Raw genomic sequence first — 13819 nt, 5'->3', positions numbered from 1 at the left:
CTCCATTTAATTCTGGCCACTCAGTCCCATAATTTATTGGACAAAAGACACTTAAGGGAGAAGTTTCTAGGGTATTTTGCTACTACTACTATTATTATTTTATCATTATTATTATTATTATTTCTGATAACCCCTCCTCCATAATAGCATCCCTCATTTTTTTACACACCTACATATTGGCTTACCTATTTATTTTGCCTTTTCTTTTGTCAATCTAACACTATTTTTTTGGCATACTTTTCTTCATTTACATAAATACAGATTTCACATTGTAAAAGATGTCTTTACCATTTCATAGACTTGCTACATTCACCCCCTAATAAAGAACTTCAGGGATTTTCTTCCCTGTGCTTTTTGTTTTGTTTTCTTCTATTAACAATGCTGCAAAACAAAATATGTTTTTATATAAAGGTGTTTTGATTGATGAGAAATGAATTTCTAGAAATTGAATTTCTAGATGAAGTACATGCTTTTTTTTAACCTAACACATATTGCCAGATCAAATTCAAAAAATATTGCAATATTTTGCCTTTTAAACAGATATAGTTAATCCCGGTTAATCAGCTCAGACCTGATGTGCAAATCAGTAGATCACGATGTTATTGCCACTTGAGCGAGAACCCATATGACTATTTAATTACTCCCTCGAGGGTGTTTTTTCACTTCAGTCCTCTACCATGGATCTTGAAAGAACTGCTCCTCCCATTCCCAAATGAAAAAACTTCCTAAGCATGTCAGCTGTTAGCTGAGAACCTGAGTGGCAGGCCCAGCCTGCTGAGGTTGTACAATGGCGCTGGGACCTCTAGACGGGAGTCTGTGCAATTAGCCAAGACGGTTACTGCATTTTTGGCAGTGAGGCAGCAGTTAAAGCAAAGAAGGATTTTTTTCCAAGAAGGAAAAGCTATTTAATAAGTTTGGGTCAGTTTGCTCATAACAGCACTACATTTGAGGACCAGAAACCCCAGGAGCTTGGCAAGCCGTCAGTGCTTGGCAGGTCTGTCCACCAGCTCACCGAGTCTGAGGCCGTCCAGGCAGAACCTGGCTCTCTCAGCTTTGCCTGTATTCATTTAATAGCATTCCTAGTTAACAAGAAAGTAAAGGCAGAGGAATCTTTCTCCCCCATTAATCCAGAAAAGTAAAATTTAGTGGCTATAAGCAAGCTGTTGGCCAAGTAACTGTACTTCAGAAGGGGGCTAGGCCGTCTGTTTGCATTGAGGGTTGTGTTTGGTGCAGCTTGGAAATTGTGGTCCACTAAAAATGACATTAATGTTTAGGAATTGGGCAGTGCTTTCTTTTTTGTATATGAATTAACATTTGTATATAACTAACCAGTGTGAAAGTATGATTTTATAGTGTGTCAGGGAGCCATTGTGTACCTGTCTCATGAATAAATAAAATAAAAACTAAGTACATTCATATAAATATTTAAAAATACAGTGTGTTCTCATACTTTTTTCCATTTCACCTATGGAAATCTTGCCAAAATGAAATCAAGTTTGAGTGTTTAGTTTACAATGTAAGAGAAAACCAGCTTGTAGATTTTGAAATTAGGGAATGGATTTTTTTGTTTGTTTCTTTTGGTTTTAATTTTTGTCTTTACCACACAAATATTTCCAATGAAATAAACTGGTCCGATCATCTAATAATGGATTATTTGAATGAAGATTAAAATTGAACTGGAAATGTTGAGGATGAGCTTGTTTATACTTTCCGAACAGCTGCAGCACCTGCAACTGATAAAAATTAGTACAAACATATCAAAAATGTTTGAAGAAACATATGGCCAATCCAGTGCCAACTTGGACAGAATCAACATTGGCTGCTTATAGGAAATATTCCAACATTCAGCTAATCAAGAATGTTAATCCGAAGTGAGGATTGAAAATTTTTACATGGTTCAGAATAGCTTGGAGCAAAGGTTGATGCTGAGAAAGAGATGCTTGATTTCCTAGGATTTTTTCCCCTTGTATATTTTCAACAACTTGGGTGTTTTAGTTATGCAGAATACACTCTGTATTTAAAGTAATTTCTCATTACTAGTTTATAAAGATATATTTCTATTTTAGGAATCTAAATATGGGAAGTTTTGGATACACATTCAGTGCTCCCATGGCCTCTAAAGAGTAGGTTCTATGTGTGAGATCAGGCCAGTGGGGAAAAAGAAACAAAACTTTCTGAACCCACACATAATCATGGCTTCATGCAACCTGTCTCGTGTCATTACTTTGCTTATAACAAACATCTGTTGCAACAAGATTTCTAATAATTTTTTTATTTTATTCAGGGTTTCTTCAGAGTTGAAATTTTAGACCAGATAATTCTTTGTTGCAGGGGACTGTCCTGGACATTGTAGGATAATTAGCAGAATATTTGGCCTCTGCCCACTAAATGCCAATAATACCTTCAGAAAAGTCTCCAGACATTGTCAAGTGTCTCCTTAAAGGCAAAATGAACCCTAGTTGAGAATTACTGCTTAAAACAGTTATACCAGTAAAACATGAATATGTTTTAAAAGTTCATAGTAGTACAGGATGTGTAAATGAGTCTCCATTCTGCTGCATAGATCTGCTAACTAAAGTAATGAATATTAACAATTTCTTATATGTCTTCTAAAAAGTTGCCATGCATATGAGTTTATCATCTATCCTGTACATTCATGACTATTCAACATATACCTTGATATTTTTTATTTTAATAATATATCTGTGAGATTTTTATATTATTGTGCTTACAGATTTATAATACTCTTCATAACATCTGCATAATGTTTTATTGTTATGGATAAACCATAATTCATTTAACCAGCTATCAGTGTAAAAACAAGTTCTAATTTTTTATCTTTCAAATAATGCTATGATAAACACTCTTGTATTTGCATGTTGAATACTATGTAATTATAACTATAAGATATAATTTAGAGTATGTCCCTAAAAGTGGAATGGTTGCATCAAAGGAAAAGTACATTAAACATATTTGTAGACAATGACTGGGTATGAGAGTAGCTATTTCCCCAGGTTACCAAACTTTTAAATATTTGTCCATATGTTAGGTGAAAAGTGTTATCTGTGTGTATGTGTCTGTGTGCACACACATGTATATGTGTGTTTCATGAAAAATGAGACTTTTTTTTCCTGTGATCACACCGCATATGTTCTTGGCCTGTTTTCCTAACAGCTTTTCAGCAGTTTTCTTTCTCATTTATAAGAACTCTTTATATAGGAAGTTAGGCATTTGTCTTCATAGATATTACAGATGTTTGTACTATTTATTAATTTTCTTTCAACTTTATTTTTATTCTCTATGGCAATGAACTGTTTCAAATTTATTCCTGTTTTGTACAATTTCTGAGTTTCATGTCTACAGAGTCAGTTTCACACGTAAAAAACTGTTTTTATTTCCTTCTTATGCTTTGAGTTTTGTTTTTTTGTATTTAAATATTCAAGCCATCTATAATTAGAGTATATGAAGCAAGACCAAAATACTGTATAAATTTCTGTAAGTACCATGATAATCTTTTACATAATAAAGGGCATTTCAAACAAGTAAGGTAAAGATGGCTTATTAACCAAATGCTATTGACATAATTGCTTTATATTTGAGTACAAACTATAAAGCTGGATCCATTCTTGGTCCTTGCAAGGAACCAACAGAGGACCATTGTAGTTTAGTGAAGGAGAAGCAGTGTTGTCAGATGGTAGGCGACAGCCTCATCTGTAGGGCTTTGTTAAGTCAGGGTTATGGATTTGATCTTATTTGAACAGTGTTACTTTTTCATGTTTGTTTGACATGTTTCTCTTGTACATAGTATGTATTTGGGGTTTTATTTTTTATCCATTGAGCATTTAACATTTTTTGTATTATTAATATAATGGACAAATTTGATATACTTCTATCATCACAGTTTATTTAGTAATCTTTTCAGCTTTTACTATTTCCCTGGTTTCTGTATTTTGCTAAAATTCTTACCATGCTTTATTTCCCTAAGGAGTTGTAAACATTCACTATTGGCTTCTGGTATTGCATACTGCTAGAGAGAAAGATGAAGCCAACTTGATATTGCAGGTTAATTTGTTTTTTTGCCTGAAGATATATTAAAGATTTGGCCCTGGCTGGGTGGCTCAGTTGGTTGGAGCACTGTCCCATACAACAAAGGTTGCGGATTTGGTCCCAGTCAGGGCACATGCCTAGGTTTCAGGTTCCATCCCTGCTCGAGGAGTGTTCGGGAGGCAGCCAATCAGTGTTTCTCATATCCATGTTTTCCTCTCCCCCCCTTCTCTCTCTAAAAATCAATGAAAACATATTCTTGGGTAGAGGATTAAGAAAAAAAATTTTGATCTTATAAAACTCATAAATATATTTATCAGGATATATATGTTGATCTGTCTGTATCTATTGTTTTGTGTCCTGAGGACAAAGGATGCCCTCTCCATTAGCTGATTAAGGTTTTAGAATATTTCGGAAATTTGTCTTCTGTTGTATCTTTGAACATGTTTTTCTCTTCTATTCGTTCTTTTTTTTTTTTAAGGTACACCTTTTTGAAATATTTTAAAATCATCTTTGAAAGGTTATCAGTTTCTTTTAAAATCAGTGTTAACTTTGCCCTTCATTTAGCATTTGTTTTCACATGCCTATTCTACCCTCATAGGGTAAATCGATTGTGGATTCAGCAGTGTCAATTCTGGGTTTTATTTTCCTTCATGTAGCTTGAATCTTTTCTTATTTGTTTCCTTCTTTGATATATTACATATTTAATCTGAGCTTCTGTTCCAATGAAAGGCCACACTTTTTTTTTAAGTTCTCTAAGTATCACCAAGGGCATTCAAAATTTTCCTTTGCTCAGTGATCTGGTTCTTTCTATAGAAATTGTTTCATATGCTTTCTGTCACATTCCTGTATTTTTTCTTTGTTATTTTTTGATGGTGCCTAGGGAAGAGGGCTTTAAATTTGTCTCAGAACACTTTCTCATCAATTTTTTTGTCTCTTTCACACTGGCCACCCCTCACTTTGCAGTAGTGAGCACCTCCCTCATGATCATTTCTTCTCCTTGGGCGAGTCAGAAGCCTATATGCCTGACAGCAAATGTCTGTATGTTATGGGTTTTTTGTTACATGATTTTGCATTTATTTCTTTTCAGTTTACCTCAATCAGTGTCTGCCAAGTTGATTGCCATTTATGCTCCCTACTGTACTCACCCATTCTCCTCACTTGCTTCTTGAGGTGGAGAAAGGAGACAGGCATATATGTGCACACAGGGCCCTTTAACTCAATTTGCCTGCTGTGTTCAATCAGTCCAGGAACCAGAGCTGTGACTTGTCCCTAGCTCTAGATTCCACCCTCTAAATAAGAGTTGGTTCAGCTATTTCTTGGGTTGTTTCATGTATTTTTTGGAAATCTTTTTACTTTGTAGGTTTGGTCTGAAATTGGCATTCTCCCTTGATTTGATCTAATCTTGTCACCCTAGTTTCTCTTCTGTGTCATTTGGAGTTTTAATTAAGGCTTTCTCGTAATGTCAATAAAAGTAGTTCTTTTCTATTTTCAATTATTTTTACTATTTTCAATTGATATTAGGGAGAGGAAGGAGTAGAAATATCACTACTTTATCTTCAACATAATACAATAAATTAAATGAATTAAGCAATGAAATAGTGTTTACAAAATATTTGTCAATGGTTGCTCAGTTGTTTGAATAAGAGACTATAGATGTACAGCACAATTTTGGCAAATTATGTTAAAACCCTTGAAACAATTTACAAATATGTTGGAATTAGGTGTGGATCCAGGCTCTCACTGCACCAGAAATTTGGTTGAAGGGTTATTTGCCAAGGCCTAGAGTGATAGGGAGGCAGTGTGATTCAAACTGTCATTTTAGGAATGGCTAATATTAGAATAGGTGCTGTAAAAATATTTTGAGTACAGAGCACAGCACACACTTCTGATTCTTAGTGCTCCACCAGGACTTCTTCACTGAGAATAGCCAGGCCTCATGGCGACCTCTCAGGAGATAGTTGAAACAGAGAGTAAAGAGGAGCGTGCAAGGATTTTTAAAGGGCAGCAAGCTTATTTTAGATTTAGGAGGGATCCCTAGTAGGTTTTTGAACTAGGAAATGAGATGATGAAAGCTGCGCCTAAGAAAACTTCATCTGGCAATTGAATTCAGATATTCATTTGATCCCCCTGGACCTCAGTGAGTCCCTGTTTGTACCAAGTATCATACTGTGTACAGTTGCACAGGATAGAGGACAATTCCTGTCTCAAGAAACTTAGTCTGGTGGAGTCAAGAAACTGATTTTGAAAAACCTGATTGGGGAAAGTTTCAGTAGCACAACTGATCTCAACCCAGATTACTGTGGGGCAGCTGTTTTGCGGTAACAGAGTCAGTTCTCCGCCAATGAAACCTGTGACTCTGGGATTAGCGTGAAACACTTTAAAGCCTACCCAAGGTCCCTGGAATCCCGTTGTAGCATATCAGCGTAGCTGAATTTTGAAAGCAGCATTTCGTATTTCGTATTTCTGTAGTCACTCCTTCGAGGCCGGGCCCCCGTTCCCAGCCCGCCGGCTCGCCCTGGGCCACGCGCCCTTCCCGCCTCCGCGCCCCCCCGGGTCCCCTAGGCGGTGCGGGGTCCCCTCTCTGAAACACTTTTACTCACTTGTCAGCCATGAACCTGGCACTTTGCTCTGTAGTAGTTTCTGTGTCAGTCTTGCCTAATCAATTAGATTTATAGACTACTTGAAGACATGAATAATCGCCCACATTTTATTTATTTATACAAGCCGGCTTCCTCCGAAAGATGATTTAAGCATTTGCTTTCCTGCGGTGCGCTTTCCCCTTGGCCGCGCGGGCGGACGCTCGATTACCGAGGGTCAGCATTTTATGAGCTAAGAGCACATGTGACCAGCAGAGGAGTTCTTGTTGTTTTGTATTTACTTTTTATCTATTTGAAATTCCTGCAAAGATAAATTATATTTATCAAATCAGCTTTATCGGAAAAAAGAATGTGAAGTTGAGACTCTTCCAGTCAGTGAAAGTGTTGACACAAAACATACTAGTTATAAATTAAACATATATTGCTTTTCTATTAATATGTGCATATTATACTTAAAATCATTGTATGCCTTCAATACAGCTTTTCCTTCAAATACTCGTATTTGTCATAGTGGGAATTTAGAGTCTCTGAAAGAACAACTGACGGCCCTGCGGCCTTCTATCCCTTAGCAGCTGTGTCCAGCTGGTGGCCCATGTTCCTGCTCCTTCCTCAGTGAATGGAAACATTTAGGTCAATATTGATATAAAACTTCATGAACTTTCTTCTCTTTCAGCTTTGGTTCGCCTTTGTAAATGGATTTTCTGGGCAGATTTTATTTGAACGCTGGTGCATCGGCCTGTACAACGTGGTAAGCATTCCCCGTCTCTGCCTGATAGCACACCCAGCTTCAGTGACATTCCTTTACTGTTTATGTCTGGGGAGTGTATCTGAGTCCCTCATCTGTATACATCGCAGGCAGCACAAATACATCTTTAGGGCCTTTGTTGCTGCGACACATCCTGCAGAAGCCCAAACTCTCCACACATGGTTTCAATCATAGCAGATCATTCTTGAATAACCCCATGAAATTATTAACACATATATCTTGATAATGGGCCCTTGTTACCTCCTTACTAAATGCCTATGCAACATTTTCATGTTTTTAGCTTGAGAAAAATTTCTGAACTACATCTAAACTCGTCCCACTTGGTAATTTTATTTCTGAATTCTTAAACATAGATACATAGACATACAGTATGTGATCTGCTGTTCTTTTTGTCCTTCTGAAAGCATCTGTCCTTGTGGAAGAATGTTTTCTTTCACAGTTAGTGCTAAAATAATGAATTCTGACTTCCAGCTCCTGTGGGGAATGGTAATCAGTTTATTTGCTGTTTTTTAATGATTTTTAAGTTCTTTTTATGTTATTTGACTATAATGAATGCAAAAGCTGGAAATAAATATAAGCTATAAGCTGAAATGACTAAGTAGCAGCTTGGCTCTGTGTTTCAGTGGTGGGGGGACCAAGGAGGCCGTGCTAAGTGCTTTAGATGCCCAGTGGGGTGGCTTTTTGAGCTTCACTTTCACACTTATTTTGGACCCTAACTCTGACATTCTCTGCTTCCTGGGAGTTTATACTCGGAAGTGGTCAGCATAGATGGGTAAAGATGGAAGTTAGTAGACATACAATAATATACAATAATATATATTGTGGAGCCATAAATATTTACAGCTTGAATATACATTTGTGGCTGGATATTCAAGGCATCCAAACGCTCAACCATTTTTTCTTTTTTCTTTCTTTCTTCTTCTTTTTTTTTTTTAAGTAACCACTATACTTGGTGCTTGGTATAAATACTACATACAGCAGGTTGTCCCAGTCCTGTGCAGTTTTCAGGTTAAGAGTTAGATGTGTAGACTCAGATGGCACTGAGACTGAGTTTGGATCTTGAGTGTAAACAGCATTGGTCAGTAACTATGTTACCACAAAGTGCACTATCACATTTGTTGCTAATACTTAACACCCAAAAAGACAAAAGTGGCAGATGGTGAGAACAGGGCTGAATTGATGTTCATTTATCACCTGTGCTAGCAAAGCTACTCCAACCACCTACCACATGTACAGGGACTTGAGGACCTCCCCTTGGACAGATTGTTAACTTTGCAGGACTTAAAACTGTTTTGAACAGGTTAAAGTTATACAGCCATTTAGGGGGAAATATGCTGACTGCTCCATAATGATTTAGTGCTGGAAAGGGCCAACCCCATGCCCACATATTTAGAAACCAGAGGCTGAGACCTAGGAGACTGTGATTTAGAGCTAAAGCCAGAACTGAAATACACGTTGCCTGATTACATGACAAATGGATTTTAGCCCTATTTTCATGCTCAGGGTATGACAGCTGGAATCTTTTTTTAGTTGCATACAGCCCTGGGCAATTCAAATTAATTCAACAAACTCAAATTGTGTACTTGCTCTTCATAAGACGCTGATAGGCTAGCTGTAGGATGGTATCAGCCAAAATATGGTCCACAGATCAGTTGCATGAGAATAACCAGGTTTTGTTTAAAGGTGCAGGTTCCTGATCTCCAACCCGACTCAGCAGAGTTTCTCAGGGATACTGCATTTTAAACAAATTTTTCTAGCGATGGTTATGTACATTAAAGACTCACGATGACCTTTGATCACTAGGGCTGAGAATATTTTGTATCTACTTTGGTTCCCCAGCCTATAGAGAAGAGTATATTGCAGCAAAGAAGTGAATTTCAAGGTTAAACAGCCTTAAGGTGCTATGGAGTACCCAGTACAATTGTTGGAATGGTGACAGAGTGGTGACAGGGAGGGACATGGGATGTCTAGGATCTGTGAAGTGGGGTCAGAAGAGAAGGCCATTGACCTCCAGACTCAATCATGCTGGGAGGAACAAAGCTTTCAAGAGCATGGAGGTTTGCCCACAGGCACGCGTGCACACACCCTGCAAGTCTATTTATTTCTGAAGCAGTTGGACATGATTAAGACATTATGCCCTTACTGCTTAATACTTTATTGCACAGTTGCTAAGATCATTCTCTTAAATAATCGCAGTCTAATGACCAAAACCTGAAAATTTAACATGGATATGGTACTCTTATCTACTCCATGTTAGTCCATATTTCAATTTTACTGTTGTTGTTCCAATAATGTACTATTTGGCAATTTTTTCCATCCCAGAATCGCTTCACAAAATCCCAGTGCAAGACAGTTTGTGACAGCTGTGGCATTTGCTAGTGACTCCTCTTCAGCACTGGGTTCTTCCTTCCACGTTCATGTTCTTCAAGCAGTATTTCTCCTGCCTTCCCTTCTTTGTTCGATTCCCGAGGCGAGCTAAAGTGGTGACCACTGCTTCTGGGTGTAACTCCCAGAGCACATGAAAAAGCATTGAACTGACTCAAACACTTTCATCTTTCCAGATAATGGATGAGTGCTGTCCCGTTGGCTTCTCATTATTATCCTAGTATCTCAGATTTCTACGGCATTTTATTTCATGGGTAGAATGAGAGTAAAGAGGCCACCGGTGACAAAAACTACCATTATCAGATGGATTTCAGCTAAATTTTATCTATTTTTTAGTGAAGAGATAACTTTGTTTTTAAACTGTTTCAGAAAATTTATACTATTTAATTTTATCAAGCCAGCAGAACTTAAAGAAAACTATTAGCCAGGGTCACTTAAAAACATAAATACAAAAATTCTAAATAAAACATCAGCAAATAGAGTTCAAGAGTGTATCAAAAGAATAAAATATTTGACCAAGTAAAACTGAAATAAATTTTACAGGAGATTCAAAATTTTTAAAAATTCTAAATATCACTGTATCAACAAAAGAAAAACATGGTCCTATTCAGTAGATATGGCAAAAGTATTTGAGGCAGTTGAACTGCCATTTGCAAAATAGGAACTCTAAGCAAAATAGGAAAGAAAGAAGCCAAATAACATAATGCAGATTCTTTATAAAACAGCAGTAGCATGTTGCCGTAAATGGTAATATTCTAAAACTGTCATTTTAAATAAGAAATTAGTCAGGGATGCCTGCCATCACTATATAATTCAACATTGTTTTGGAATTTTCAGCAACTGCCAAGAAAATTAAATAACTATTGAAAATACTAGAGAAAAAAAAAAAGATTAACTATTTCTGTGCTTATACAGATAGGCACAAAAATAAAAAATAGCCATGTAAATATGTTCATGTATGATTGTATATCTAGAAAACCCGAAGAAACCAGTAAATACTGAAATTATCAGGGATTTTGATAAGGTGACCAGATCCATGACAAATATATAGAAATCAATAACTTTTTTTTTTTTTTTTTTAAAGGAGAGGGGGAGAGAGAGATGGAAACATCAATGATGCGAGAGTCATTGATTGGCTGCCTCCCGCACACCCCCGACCGGGGACCAAACCCGCAACCCGGGCATGTGCCCTGACCGGGAATCGAACCCCGATCGCCTGGATCCTAGGTCGACGCTCAACCACTGAGCCACACCCAGCCGGGCAATAGCTTTTTTTCTGTTGTAGCAACCAATAGCTTTTTTTTTCACTCCAGCAATGAGCACTTAGAAATGGAAAGGAAGTAATAATTCTTTCAAAAAAACAATTAAAATTATGCATTGCATAGGAATATTTATACTATTTATATGAAAAAACAAATTTTCATTGAATTATACAAAACAATATTTGAACAAATGGAAACACATCCTATGTTCTTGTATGGGAAGACTTAGTATCATAAAAGAATCAATTCCTCTAAAATTAGTATATAAATTTTTATGTGATTCCAAATAGAGTCCCAATAGGTAACTGGGGGGAAAGAGGGAGAGTTGATATTAAAGTGTAAATGAAATTAACAACTACCTAAGAATAAATATGCAAAGCATGTCCATAAAGGGCAGTCATAAGGGTAGACTTATCATTGCTAAACATTAGACTATACTATAAAGCCACCGTAAGCAAATCTATGTTGACATTAACATAGAACTAGACAAATAAGCCAGAGAATCTAGAAAAAGATCCCAGTTCTAGATCTTAGGTCTATAATATGTGAGAATTTAATAAATGTCAAAGGTGGTATTTCAGTTTGGTAGGAAAGTTTGGATTAATTAGTTGTATTTTCACAACTGGTTCTTAATTTGGAATAAAAATAAAATTGGACTCCCATTTTAAACAACATAGTAAACAAATTCCAGATATATTAAGACTTAAATGTGAAAAATAAAACTGTAAGAATCCCAAAGAAACTCCTAAAAACTTCCACAACCACAATTGGACACTCAGAAGCTATTCTTGACCATATAAAAATTAAAAACTTTTATATGGCAAAAGAAACCATAAAGAAAGCCAGTAGGCAAAAAGTGCATTTGGGTGAAATTTTATTACATAAAGACAGTTGATATCTATTACATTCAAAGAACTCTTAGAAAAGGTGAGAAAACATGAATGGAAAAATGTACAAAGGACTTGACTAGATGTTTCCAAGTCCAAATGTTTAACAAATATATGGAAACATGCTGAAAATCACTGGTAAATTTTTTTAAAGAAAGAGTTAATATCTTTAATTTTTTCAGACTAGGGAATATTAAGTATAACATAATACCCATTACTGATAGGAAAGCAGGGGAAAGATTACCATTGGCCTTTGGGAAGGAAAAATAAATGATTGGAACCTTTTTAGAAAGCAACCAAGCAGAATCTTGTAAAATTAAAATACTCGCATATTTTTACCAAGCAACCCTACTTCTGGGAATCCATCCCATAGAAATAAAAGACAGAGTACAAATGGTATAATACATTGTAGCTCTTTATTACATAATGTTTGTGACAACAGAGACCTAGAAACAAAAACGAATGCACAGTTGAAAACTTATGGTACATCTATGCCATGAATTATTATGTGAGCAGGAAAACGCTGCATTAGTGTCAGACCCAGGGGACTCAGAGGGCTCCCCATGATGTATTTGTTTAGTCAGAAAAGTGTTACGAAGAAAAATATGTATGCTGTCTTATTTCTGTAGCACAAATAATGACCCTCGACAGTATGTGTGTGAGGCATGCTGTAGGCAGGGTGAGATGTCAGAGGGCTTCCTAGTTGGTAGCCAGATGGGCGGTATTAACAGTATTTCACGTATGCACCACAGTAAGGGTGGGTTTATGTGCTGAGAGTGTGCGGGGCTTCTAAGATGCTTGTTCCCAGTGCCTTCCTCTAGTCATTAAACGGAAAACTTGTGTTACTGTGAGGGAAACGCAGGCAACCACTCTTGGTCTTTTCCTCCTTGAACCCTGCAGAGCGCTGCAACCCCAGGGCTGCTTTCCTTTCTGCTCCGTGGGGGGGGGGGGTGCCAGGTCGTGCAGGCCTGCCTCCGCCAGCGCGCTGGCTGGGGAAGGCTATTGCTCAAGCTCCCCAAAGCTGGTGTGTTCAGAGTTCCCGCAGAGACACGCGCCCAGTTCCCATGGGCTTGAGCGCTCGCCGGGTTTGTGGGTGTGGACTTGCTCGGTGCTGATGTGAGTGACGCAGCCAGCTTCTGTGACCCCTGCGCCGGGGACCACAGAGGAGAATGGCCCACAGGGCTCTCGCGCCTCCGGGACTGAAATGACACGTTTATCCCAAACCTCTTCTTCGGCGCCTGGCTTTCTCTTCCTGAAACACAAATAGGGCCTGTCCCCTCTAGAGCACTGCAGGAAAAGCATAGCCTCACAAAGCACTACCTGCCCCAGACCTCGTTGTCGCAGGAGGCTGTCCTGTCACCTTCCCAGCCTTGTCTTGTACTGGGTCCTCAGCCAGCCACCATCCTGGGTGTCTTAGATGTCCCCCCCAAATGTGCCTCGAAGCTTGTGGGGAGGTGGTGGGATGGGAACGCTGCCTTCTGCTCCCCTCCACCCCTTATCCTGCCAAATCCTGCAGGTACAGTGCCTTCCAGTTCACATGCCTCTGGCCCGAGAACGCTTTCCCGACTCCCCTCCTCGCTGCCCCCTGCCCCCTGAGTAATTTCGCGGAGCCCTGTGTGTTCTCTGTTTATTTACTTGCCTGCTGCCGGCTGCCCGACCCCACCTCCGCGGCAGACGGAGTTCCTGGAGGTCAGGGACCTGCTTCCTTTCCTTCCTCTCCTTTGGTTTTTCTATCTCTGTAGTCCTGGGGCTTATCACAGCACCTGGACCAAAATCCATTACCAGTAAATGTCTGCCGGATGAATGAGTGAAGTACATCACGCTTCCTGGAATTTGAGCATAAAATCAGGATGGGAAGTTGTAAAACTGTGCCTC

General features: G+C 38.2%; 1 protein-coding gene across 1 annotated transcript in view; it reads left to right on the top strand.

Annotated features, from left to right (window-relative positions):
• Window positions 1-13819, top strand: part of ATP8A2 (ATPase phospholipid transporting 8A2) — a 510308-nt gene that overhangs the window by 354435 nt on the left and 142054 nt on the right. The window contains exon 28 of the mRNA XM_087814449.1: window positions 7318-7392. Coding sequence (XP_087670575.1) covers window positions 7318-7392 — 75 coding nt within the window. The remainder of the gene's footprint in view (window positions 1-7317; window positions 7393-13819) is intronic.

The sequence above is a fragment of the Miniopterus natalensis genome, chromosome 2, assembly GCF_054644295.1.
Source record: "Miniopterus natalensis isolate mMinNat1 chromosome 2, mMinNat1.hap1, whole genome shotgun sequence".
In the NCBI taxonomy this organism is placed as follows: domain Eukaryota; kingdom Metazoa; phylum Chordata; class Mammalia; order Chiroptera; family Miniopteridae; genus Miniopterus; species Miniopterus natalensis.
The sequence above is the reverse complement of the archived record's forward strand: the minus strand, read 5'-3'. Positions and strand labels throughout refer to the sequence as shown.